Source organism: Poeciliopsis prolifica, unplaced genomic scaffold (assembly GCF_027474105.1).
Source record: "Poeciliopsis prolifica strain line A6 unplaced genomic scaffold, Auburn_PproV2 SCAFFOLD018, whole genome shotgun sequence".
Lineage (NCBI taxonomy): Eukaryota > Metazoa > Chordata > Actinopteri > Cyprinodontiformes > Poeciliidae > Poeciliopsis > Poeciliopsis prolifica.
The window spans coordinates 3,526,729-3,538,966 of NW_026562393.1; the positions used below are offsets into that span (position 1 = coordinate 3,526,729).

Here is a 12,238-nt window from a genome sequence, read left to right on the forward strand (position 1 = left end):
CGGAGAGAAGTCCATGGGATTTACTCCCCTGGAGCCAGTGATATAGGGAGGATTTACTCCAATAGAGTAGAGCCTGAGTTTCTTCTTTGTAGAGGTGAGATCAGAGACACGGAAAACAAAGGACATGGTAATCTGCTGCTCACAAAAATGCATATTCCTGAGTGACAAAAGTGTCTTTCAAAGTGTCAGATTGGCTGTTGCAACTGAAAGTGAAGCATTTGAAATGTTTTACAATTATCTTTTGGGGTTTTCTTTTATGTCACATGAAAGCAATAGTTATTAATTGTTTAGAAGTTTAGAACAATATTAGAAGATTAAAAAATATTGTGAAATTTAAGAAAATAAAATAAAATAAATGTTATCCCTGCAGACTTCACACCAGTATTGCTTTGTTTAATAATAACGCAGGGCAAATACGGTGCCTTGGCATTCACATATTCTGACTGGAAAGCAGTAGAAATTTATTCATGGTTTTCAAAAAGTAAATCATTGTCTAAGACATATTCTTGTATGCAAGCCAGCATTATCTGACAGCTGACTCACCCAAGTGAACAGATCCCATCAGTTTTTCATTAAATCCCAGTATAAACACAGTTTGTTAGAGAGCAAGCAGCATCATGGAGATGAAGGAACATAGAAGGCAGGTCAAAGAGAAAGTTTTGGAGAGGTTTAAAGTAGAGTTGAGATCAAAAACAATATCCTAAGTTATTTATGCAGTCCAAAATGTGTAAATGAAAAAAGTATGATACAACTGTACTGCAAAAACCTGACGTTTTTATAGAAGAATCAAAAGAAGAAAGGCATTGTTGAACTGTACTTCATTCACATTGGAAACATGGTATTGGTAGCATCATTCTGTGGGTTTTGATATTTTTAGATGGACAATGAAGCTGGTCAGAGTTTATGTGAAAATAGATGGGCCTAATTTCAGGTCAATACTGGAGAAAAACCTATCAGAAGTTGTAAAAGACTTAAAACCGGGTTCGAAATTCAGCTTACACCAGACTAATGTTCCTTAAAATATAGCTACAATTTAATGGTTTAAAACAAAGTATATCCGTGGGTTAGAATTGCTCAGTCAAAATACGGATTTTGATCCAAACCTTGAATGTGTGGCAAGACTTGAAAATTGCTGTTCACAGATGCTCCTTATACAATCTGACTAATTTTGGCTATTTTTGAGGAGAAGAATTGGCACTAATTTTATTCAGTAGATCAGTAAAGCTGGTAAAAGCATACCTCCAATTGCAGTAAACTCTGGTCGTGTGAGCAATGCATCAGGGAGAGTAAAGGCACACCACATGCTTCATATTTTTATTTGTACAATTGTACATTTATAAAGTTAAGGTCTGAAGTTTTAATGTGGTTTTAAGCCAAAATATGGATAAGTTAGAGTTCTTAATATGCAGCATAAGCACTGAATGCTTTTTATGTATTCTGTGCAAGCTTTTGGCTTCGGTTTGTGCTACTTTGTTGGCGCTCTCTGTCTAACGTTGCAGTTTATGTCCAACTGTTTAATTGCCAGAAGCACAAACTGAAGACAGAAACTTTGCTGCAAATAAATGGACAAATGGACACAGTCATTTTGTGACCAGAAACTGGAATTTGAAAGCAAGAAGAATGCTTTTGAATCAATAGAAAATAAAGCCCTTCAACAACTTCAAACTTTAAAGACAAGTGGCAAGACACATGTTGAACAAAGAACAAAACCATCATTTAATTACCTTCATAGAAAGCTTATACACGTGTTAAAACTGAAACCTCTATTTCTGATACTAGCCAAAGAAATCAGCATTTAAATCGGTTGGACAGGGAGAAACGTCGAGCATTTTTCAAGTGACAGTCACTATGATGACAGTCGATCTGGCCATGAAAAACCTGGGTTCCCTCTTCTTCCTCCTCTGGCTGTCAGCTGTACTTTCTCTGTAGCATCTGTGCTGGCTCACTTCCTGGATGTAGTCAATTAACAGACTTCTCTCTAGTCCATAGCTGAACAGTATTAACACTTCAAGAATAGCAGAGAATGGTTCACTCGGCCAGGAAGAACCCAAGTTTATTTGTAAGGCTGGGAATTTACAGAATCGTCAAGATTTCTAAGCATTTAAGTTTTATAAGAAGGAGTTATTTTCAACTTCTTAATTTGGACTTAAAGTTTTAACTGTGGGATGTTTCTTCCATTGAAGTTGGTTTTAATCTTCAAATGTCTTAAATGATTGTAATCTTGGTCTAAGCTTTCTATTGGCCAATAACTTGATTTATGTTTATTTCGCTACAAATATTTTAAATAGCCACAATTATTCATATAAGCTCTTTTGTTAGGATAAAATGAAGCTTAGTAATGTCACCCAGTATAAATCTGACATATCTGGAAAGTCGAATTTGTTATGTCTTATAGTGAGACAGTGGAAGTCTGCAGGATTGCTTTAGTAGAAGAGATGATGATAATAATAGTGATATGCAGTAATAATATTTATTTCTTGTAGAGCATGTACTCTGTGCATCAGTCTCTTCTGATTCAGCTTATATTTATAAAGAACGCCTGGCTCTTTACCCATTCACTACAGGCTGATACATTATCCTGACATTAAACATAACATGAAACCCAATTGTGAGTGCAGAGAAACTGATTCAAGTCGTGCATTGATTGTTCACTGAACATATGTTTAAATTGCTGCTCATGGCTCTTTGCTCACTGCTGACTGGTTCAGCTCTGCGCTTCTCTGCCGGATTGCTTTGGACTTGTGCACTCACCCATATTGGTTAACAGTTGCAGGGTACAGTACATAATCTATTCTAAAACCCTTGTTTAACCAGATTAGTTGATTAAGAGTAAATTATGCTCAGTTGTTACTCATCTCAAACCTCCATGGGTACAGACAGTGGAAAAGGTTGGAAATAATAAAAATAAAAGCCTCCCATCTTGGTTATCCCCAATTCCAGAAAAAGAATCACAATCGACCTTATTTACAAATAGGATGAAAGTGTCATAAATTGTAAACTGTTTTATATTATCAAGTCAAAGTTTGGTCAGTTTAAATTTTTTACATTTTGATATCAAAGATTATCAAATGGAGGACATATTAGTGGACGTTATTAACTGAACCTTAAGTGTTATGTCTACTGTCTTACATTGCATTAAAATAGTCTTTTTTGTGTATTTTCACAAATATAATAAATATTTAGCTTTCATGGTGTAATGGGCCATATTATCAATATACATCCATAATCTATGGGGATGTTGTGTCAGGTGTGATGTGCATTGATGGTTTTTCCACCACACAGCACATTTTGCATTTAGACTAAAGTAGAGTCTCTTTTCAGAGCTTTTCTATTGTCATTTTCTGACTTTTTTAAGCCCAAGATGTCATAACATAAATTATTTAAAACTAGTGAAGTATTCTTCATGGCAAACGTAGCCCCAATAACACATACTAGCAGCAATTGGATACTGGTGAAGGAATTCATTTTGTTGAAATAAGAAGCACTGTGACATTTTAATACTTTGAGATCTTGTGACAAACATATTGAAAAAGTTTTAACAGACTGCTCAAATGTTATTAGATAATTACCGGTGTATGTTTTGACCTTGTGTTGTTTTTTGGAAATTTCAATTTCATTCAAAATATTTTTTTTTCTGGTCTTCCTGCTGTGAGCAGTCAGTAATTACTTACAGTAGGAAAAAGGTTGAGCTCATGTTGCGTGTATAGCAATGATTCCAAAACCAGGTTTTACTGTTTCACAATAAAAAATAATTACAGAGTTTGCAGATCTTAAGAATATTGTATTAGCGATTAAGGCAGTGATTAAGATGACAAATATTCTTAAAGCCTTATGAGATTGTCATCATTTGTCATATTTACTAAATCCAACATGTGCCATGATAGAAGCTGAAAGGCTAAAAAGATTAAACCCAGCAACTTTGCTGAACTTGTTGAACCCTCGTTTTCGGCTGAAAGTCTTTCACTCCCATCCTGAATGAGCTGCAGACATATTGTCGAAAATAGTTTCCTCTGAATTAGCTTCTAGCATATTTTGTGTTTCATCTGACTTCATTTTGTGCACCACAATATAAACTGCTTACTTTGGGATCCTTCTCACTCACACCAAAAAGTGTAGTTGTCATCATGGTATGATGAATTCGCTGATCAAAGATCGGGTGTTTGAGTTTTCAACGATCCGGTCACTGATAATCTGATAGAGAAAACCATCAGATTGTGATGCATCTCTAAAGCTTGCCCTTGTTGAGTTGGTTCAAGAGAACAGGCCACGATTTTCACTTCGCCTCTGAAAAGTTGCTCCACACACTGAAAGCAACTGACTGAAGATTATGGCTGCCATTGTTTTCTATGTTTACACACAACCACTAAACGCTCTGTCTTTGCAGCAAAGCTATTTTTCTTGTGATCATGTCACAACTGCCACCCACATCTTTTTCTACTGTAAATTTCCCATCTGACGCTTCAGTTTTGCGCCGGTGGATGTCACTGGCATTCTTGGTGTGATTATGTTCCCAATGGACAAAACGCACGTTCTCCTCTTTATCCATTAAGTGCATCTTTCCTGGACTGTTTCTCTGTGTTGTGAGGTAAATGTTGGCCAGGGAACACGGTGTATGGAGATATTTTTAGATTTCATCAGTGGGCTGATGTTATGTGAGGGTGATGCTGGTTCCTCTTGCGCCCGTTTTCTGATTGCCCGTGCTCCATTTTTACTCATGCTTGGGCTTTGTCAAACAAAGCTTCATAGAAAAGCCTGCAGGATGTTGTCATTTTATCAGTGTGCTGCTCCAAGTTCATAAGCTCTGTCTCCCCCCCTCTTTCTGTCCTGTTCCTGTCACTTCTCTCTTTCCTGTCCTCCACCATCTCCCTATTGAATGCGTGTGCCTGTGTGTGTTGTCTCCTTCTCTCTGTGTGTGTCTGCATGTGCTTTCTGCTCCCAGCCCCACTGCGGAAAGCAAAGTTTGTGGAGAGCCCTCGCATTCCACAATCAGAGCTTGGCTCCCCTACACACACCTCTGCTACTGCCAAGAATACAGACCTGGACACATACTGCCCTGGTAAGTTGTGTTTTTTTTTTTTGTTTTTTTTGGCCAGCTCATCCCTCATTTCGTTGTTTCTGCATGTTGCGTGACTCCAATTGTAGAGGCACAAAAACAGAGAGGGGAAAACTTATCTGCTTGACAGATTTTCTGCTGGATGCTGTAAGATGAAAACATGGCTAAGATCATTAATCAGATAGCTGTGCCTGTGCCCACCCTCGCTTCCTCCTCCCACTTTGCCTCTTTAATCCTCCCTCCCCGCTTTCTCGGAGCTCATTTGAGTGCCGCCGCCGTTTTCTGTTAACTTCACTGCCGGCTTTTTGCTCGTTAATCCCGCAGACGGTCCAGTTTCCTATCCACCTCCCCCCCATACACACGCACATGCATCTACACCCCCTCTCCTGCCCCCCCCGCTGCCACGGACAGCCCTGTCAAACCGACGCTCTCCTCCCTTCCTCAATCAGGGCGGACATTAAAGCAGTTTACTTGAGGACAGCGCTCTGATAGATATCTGCTTTCTCGTCTCGCGGTTTTGGCCCGCGCTCGTGTCTTGTTGGCTCAACCTCTGTTGGCTTTGCGGACCTCAGCACTGCGGGCAAGGACATAATACGTGAGTGGAGCAACAATGGGGGGCCTCGGGGCTTACCTTGTGTGATTTAGGAAAGAATGGTTGAGAGAGCACTACCCGCCTTCTCCGTCTGTCGGCCTCTTCTGCTGAATTTCTGCCCAGCGGGAATTCTAAGTATGTGATTTACACTGGAACGCATTTCAATTTGATTTTAAACCTCCAGACGAATTTGAAGATTTGCAATCTTTTTTTTTTTTCATTATTTTGTTTTTGCATGGCTTGTATAACTCTTGACCCTCTCTTTAGTTTTGCATCATTCCTGGGAAATAGACTGTGACATCTGAGCTATGAGCTGCCAAGAGCTGCTGTAAGATGTGACATATCAGGGATGAAATGGTGCTCTGCGCTACAATCGACAGAGGAAGCGGTTGATTACATTCAGGAATTCTCTGCGTGTGTGGAGTAATAACTCATGCTGAAAAGCAGCCAGGAGGGCCGGGATGAGTTTTTTTCAAGGGTGAGTACTCATACCTCCCAGGTGGACAGATGGAGGTCTGAGCTCTTAACAAGGCCTCCCTGGCATGTGTAACAGCAGGGCAGTGACTTAAACACTTGATTGCTTGCCAGTCCACACTCTGCTGCAGCCGCTGCTGCTTCTGACATTGACTGTCGCCTGGAGGAGTGTAGGCATCAGCTGTTTTTTTTTTTTTTTTTTTGATTATCATTATTTATTTTTATGGCCTACAAAAAAGAAAGAAAAAAAACATTTGTGGGGTCATAAATATTGTGAATATTTTGCAAGATGGCTTGTGAAATTTGCCACAAGCAATTTATTATTTATAATGGATGGAACGCGTTCATGATGATATTGGAGAGAAGCTGTGCTCTAACAGTCTGGAACAACCTCAGACTCCAAATAAAATCCTGTTTCCTGTATGTTTTTATGTCGTGTAGTGGCCTTGCTTTGAGCACAAGGTCTCTAGAAACACTTTAAAACACCAATCATCTCAAAAAAACTGTACAAAGCAATGAGTTTGTTCATTTTTATGTTCAAGAATGCAGTTTGACGTGATTTGATTCCTTCTAACTACATTCATTTGCCAATTTATTAGGTACGTCTTCGCAGTACCGGTTTAACACCTTTACTTTTAAAACCGCATCATTCAGGTGCTTGAAACATTGCTCTGAGGTTTTGGTCTCTATTCAGAAAATGTCTTCACACAGTTGCTGCATATTTGTTGGCTGCACATCCATAATGTTCCACCACATCCCAAATGTTCTCTGTTGAATTGAGATCTGATGACTCTGGAGGCGTTTAGATATGAGTTAACTCATTTTCATGTTCAAAAAACCAGTTAGAAGTGATTTGAGCTTTGTGTTCTTTGTGATCTGACTTATGCAATAACCCGCTGAAAGTAACCATCCAGTAGCCCTGTGCTCATAAAGACATTGATATGATGAGCCACAACTTTCAGGCAGGCATTGAAATTATGTTTACTTGGTAGTAATGTCCAAAAGTGCTAAGAAGAATCCCCCCCCACACCATTATACCACCACCAGCAGCAGCCTGATCCATCATGTTTTTATGTTGTTTACTCCATATCCTGGCTCTCCCATCTGAATGCAGCAGCTAATCAAGACTCATCAGCCCAACGAACAATTTCCCAGTCTGTTAGTGTTTCATTTTGTCTAGCCTCTTTGAATTGTAGCCTAGGTTTCTTATTCTTTTTTTCATTCCTGTCTGTTTCGTGGGTCAAAGTGTTGTGTTCAAGAGTATTTTGCATACCTTGGCATTTCTTCTACACAATTGCCTATTTTGTCTTTCTCTGTCCATTCTTTCAAAACCCAAAAGAATGTTGTGCTTGAAAGTCCCAGCAGACGAGCAGTTTCTGAATCTCTCTGGCACCAACAGCCATGTCAAGTTTAAAGTCACTTATAGCCACTTTCTTCCACTTTATGGTTTGAGCTTCTGCAGTTTGCATTCCCCACTTCTATATTGATGCCTAAATGCATCTATATAAATGCTGCATTGTGAGGGACTGACTCACTACTTATGCAAGCAAGCAATTCAACAGATGTACCTAATTAAGTGGCCACTGATTATATATAGCAATGCAGTGGACAATAAACTATCAAAAAGTACCAATGGCTAAAAAGTCTGTCTACATTCTGATCTGCTTCTTGAGTGATGTGGTGACAGTGGAAAGGAACAACTCCATTTCGGCATCATAACCAGCTGCAGGGTTCCATGTGTAGAGACATAAAATTTGATAAGATTAACTGGAAACTCTCAAGCCACTGTAAAATGTCAGCGTTATTGCAGCTAAGGGTTAATGTAGTCTTGCAGTGCATGTGATTGGTTGATATCTTCATTTTCATTCTGCTATGGGTTCTTTTGTCCACTGAAAATCTAAAATGACTGAACATTTATGGAGGCTTCTTCAGTGCTAATGTATCCAATTGTTGCCTGCTTAAAGTCTTTAGTATAGGTGCAGGGGTTGAGCTTTCGGCATTCATCTTTAGACCCATCACTCACAATAATACTGTAGATTAAGATTTCTGCAAATGATGTCACATATGAACATCATTTATCAAGAGACAAACTTAACTTTTGCATTTTTGATATTGCACTCTTAAGGTGAAGAAATTCCTAAATTAATTAAATAATCTCAGGTAGAGATGTCCAGTAGATGTGGACAATGTATTTGTCTGCACTTTTGAGTTGGAGGAATTATTTTCTCCATTTGATAGAGATCCACCAAATCCTATCTTTTTTCTGTCCTTGACTGCACTACATTCAATCACTTGAATGTGGTGTCATGTTGACAACATCCTATTATGGGTAGTGGAAAAATCCTTAGACTAAGCTATTTACAAGATATTTGAAGTGTTACATGAAGTAATAAGTTAGAGCACAGAGCTAATTAAAAGAGAACAGTTTTCTACAACAACATGTCCAAACATATCTATGACTGCAGTGAAGTAAAACTTCAAACATAAAACTGGAAGGCTGAAAGCAGTTCAAGAAAGTTCCTCTGTTTCGCCTGATGTTGGTTATGCTGGTTTTGAAAATTCCAACTGTCTTTTAAAAATGTCAGAGCTAAGATTATGTACAATACATGGCACTTTAACAAATGCACCTTTTATATGATTCTTAAAATTAAATATTAAAATTTTAAACAGCTATGAAGATGTATTTTACACAGCCCACTAGGAAAGCAAAGCAGCTTTTCTTGAAGAAACAAATACTTTCTTCAGTATGAATGAAAACTCTAAAACTTTGTTGTCTGAACATACAATAGGTCTGCAACACTTTGCTTATTGATTTGTAACTTTGTCCAAAATAGTGTAAAGATTAAAGCCTAATCTCGCTTAAAGCCCTGGCTGCTGATTGCTTCTGTGCTTTTATTTCTAAAACACCTGAAGTGCTGTTGCACAGATAAGATCTGAAATACGCTCAGCAGGAATGTGAATTTGCCTCATCTGATCTCATGCTCTCTCTTCCATCACCTGGTTGTGAGGAATCTGTGCTTGTGTGGGGTTTTGTTCTTTATTTTTACCTTTTATTTCTGCATTTCTTGAGTTCTATTCACCCTGGAAGATTTTTTTTTTACATCTAAGTGAAGTAAAACATATAGCTCAAGAATTTAGATTAAATAAGAGCCGCCATTTTTTTTTTTCTGTCTTTCTTCTTTTTTCTTGCCCACCTGCTACCTGGGCCTATTAATACTCTCTCCTGTCCTGTCCAGTCCCCCCGCCTGCAGCACACATGCTTCTCTCTGGCTTTTCTCCGTACGATGGGGAAGGGGGCGCGCCAGATCTGTGCACGGCCGGACAGAAACAGATGCGCTCTTGCACTGAAATGCATTCCTAGCTGCGTGCAAAGATAGTTGCTATGGCAACCATCTGTCTCTTTCGCAGCTCTGGAATCCGATAGAGAGGAGACGAGTGTGTGTATGTTAGGTGGGCTGGTTAAAAAAAATATATCTGTTTTATGTTTAATGAATGTTTATTTTCTGCTTTGCATTTCTTGTCATTCGTCTCTGATGAGAAACGTCTGAATATTTTTCTTTTTTTAGATGCCTGTTCCATTCCAAGGCGCTGTTGACGCGCTTTGAAGTGGTATAGATGCTTGTTGTCACAGGATTCAGTAAGAGGCAGTTCATGTAATTGCAATCGGTATTTAAAGAGCAAAACATAGGCACTGGAAATAGAAAGAAATCAACATACAACCCCTACATTATGGTAATGAATCGCTGTTGAAAGTAGCTCATTTGTATTAGTTTGAAGTAGGCTGTGTGACATGTGTGCAACATGTTTGTTTTTTTTTTTTGGTTTTGTTTTGTTTTTTCGTTTGTAGTCAGGCTCAGTGTTTGTGGAAAAAACTGGGTCTTGACATATGTTTGCTGCTGGTATTTTAGAGTACGTACAGAGGGATTGCCTGTGTTTGTCTTACTGGGAGTTGCTGTGAGCTCAGACACCCAGATTAGAGATTTCACTCCCATTATCAAACGGCACATAGACAAGGAGTCGGCCAACAGCTGGCTGCAACGGAACTGCTGTGATAAGAAAACAGGAACTTTAGCGGGAAGAGAAGTAAATGAAGCGAAAGGCAGAAAGTCTGCAACATAGGCTGAGTGGCAGGCATGCGGTGCACCTATAGAGGTGGAGAAGTCGGACAGAGCTGCTGTTTGATCTCGCTCAGAGCCACAAGCCCCCCAGGAGCTGTTGACTAATCACTGCTAATGTATTCAGTCCTCACTACTTGCAGTCTGTCAACTGGAAAGCCATCACTGCCTATGTGCAGACACTGAACATACAATAGGTCTGCAGCAGCTATTGCATTAAAAATGTACAAGTATATTAGTATTGCACCATCGAGAATAGTTAAATCTCCTAAAAAGAGATTAAATGCAGTTGATGTTATTTGGGGGAAAAAAAGCTCTTTTTTTTAAATATCTGTTATTTTTGCAATTTAGGGATTGTTTTATGTTATTTTACTCTTTTCAGTCTCTTATTCCAAGATAGTTTTTCTTTGTTCCAGGACATTTTTTCATCGTAATGCCTTTAATGTTATTTGTGTTTTTGGGTTGTTTTCTTTAATCTATGTTTTGATTTTGAAACAAATTATATAAGTTTCTTTTTTAACATCTGCATCACCTTTTCGTGTTACCTTTGGTTATATTAGAAATATATATATATATATATATATATATATATATATATATATATATATATATATATATATATATATATATATTATATATATATATATATATATATATATATTAATACATTAGAAATAAATAAAATATAATCTATAGGTTAATTCTTTAGTAAGAGTACAACTCTTGTTCAGATTGTTTTAGCATCACAAGCTTGCCTGATCACTGCTCATTCGACAGCAGAGGTCAGACAGTTGGCCTTTTTCTTTTGCAGACATATTGTTTGAAGCTCAATGTGGCTGTTGGTCAGTACCATTCACTTTATTTAGCCATTTGTTTTGTTTGTCATTAAATTTGAAAAAAAAAAAAAAGACCTTTGCTCAGAATGTTGCCGTTTTGTTTCTAATGAAAAGTGCATTAGTGGATTTAGGTGTGCAGCCATATGACATGATGGAGACATATTATGTGGCTCAATATTATTATCATTATTGTTATTAGTTTCTTAGCTCTTATCCTTAAGAAATACATTTTCACTCTCAGAGAAAGTTACGCATTCAAAATACTAGAGGAGTACATAAATGTGGCAGTCTGCGGCCGTCTTTTCTATGCTGTTATAGTTTTCTTAGACCAGTGTTTGCTCATGTTTGCTTACTGCAAAAGCATTACCTCAGAGAGGAGAACCACTTTAGCATGCTACGCTGCACTAAGCTAAGTTCACTTATTTTCCACAACATGTTAATTCAATCTTATTACTGGCATTATATTGAAATTACTTGCTGTAAAGTTTAATCAAGATTTTCTATAATCAGGTTTCACCATGTTTGTTTAGTGAGTCTCTGAGCATCCATCGAGTGGAAAGCAAACAAGAACAAGTGTATGAATGGTTTGTACATTACAGTAGTGTGTGTGTGTGTTTGCGTGTGGGTGTGTGTGTGTGTGTGTGCAAGGTGGAGCACGCAACTCGAGGAGAGCAAAACATACACGTTTAAACATGACAGTCCTGGGTGTTTCTCCAAAGAGTTATTCATTTTAAACCTCATAAACACTGAGCTTTGTAATAATTTTGCTCTGAGACCAGAAAATATTCCTAACTACAGCTAACTTGCAAAAGGCTACAAAGTGAAGCTCAATGTTATGTAGGTCCTTTATTTTTAAAAACAAACTCCTGACATTGAACAACAAAAATCCCTGTTAAAATTAACGATGTTAACATTTAACATCAGCTGTAATGTGAAAACCCTCATCACTAACAGCAGTAAGGGAATGAAAACATCTGCCTGTGTGTAGTTATTGTATATCATGTTTAATTTAGTGAACTGAGTTACTGAAATAAATGAATTCTTCAATAATATTGCAATTTACCAAATAAAGCTGTACTTGCTCTGGAAAAAGCTACTGTAAGATATTTTCTAGACTGAATGTATCCCCAAATCAGGGGTGTTTTTTTTTACTTAACCGCTTTCCCTT

At 38.0% G+C, this 12,238-nt stretch overlaps 1 protein-coding gene across 13 annotated transcripts in view; it reads left to right on the forward strand.

Moving 5' to 3' along the window:
* Positions 1 to 12,238, forward strand: part of tanc2b (tetratricopeptide repeat, ankyrin repeat and coiled-coil containing 2b) — a 151,094-nt gene that overhangs the window by 88,673 nt on the left and 50,183 nt on the right. For 9 of the 13 annotated variants that reach the window (XM_055043052.1, XM_055043055.1, XM_055043056.1 and 6 more), the window contains one exon: positions 4,940 to 5,056. The exons of the other annotated variants lie outside the window; for them this stretch is intronic. In XM_055043052.1, the coding sequence (XP_054899027.1) occupies positions 4,940 to 5,056 (117 nt within the window). The remainder of the gene's footprint in view (positions 1 to 4,939; positions 5,057 to 12,238) is intronic. 13 annotated transcript variants of the gene reach the window in all.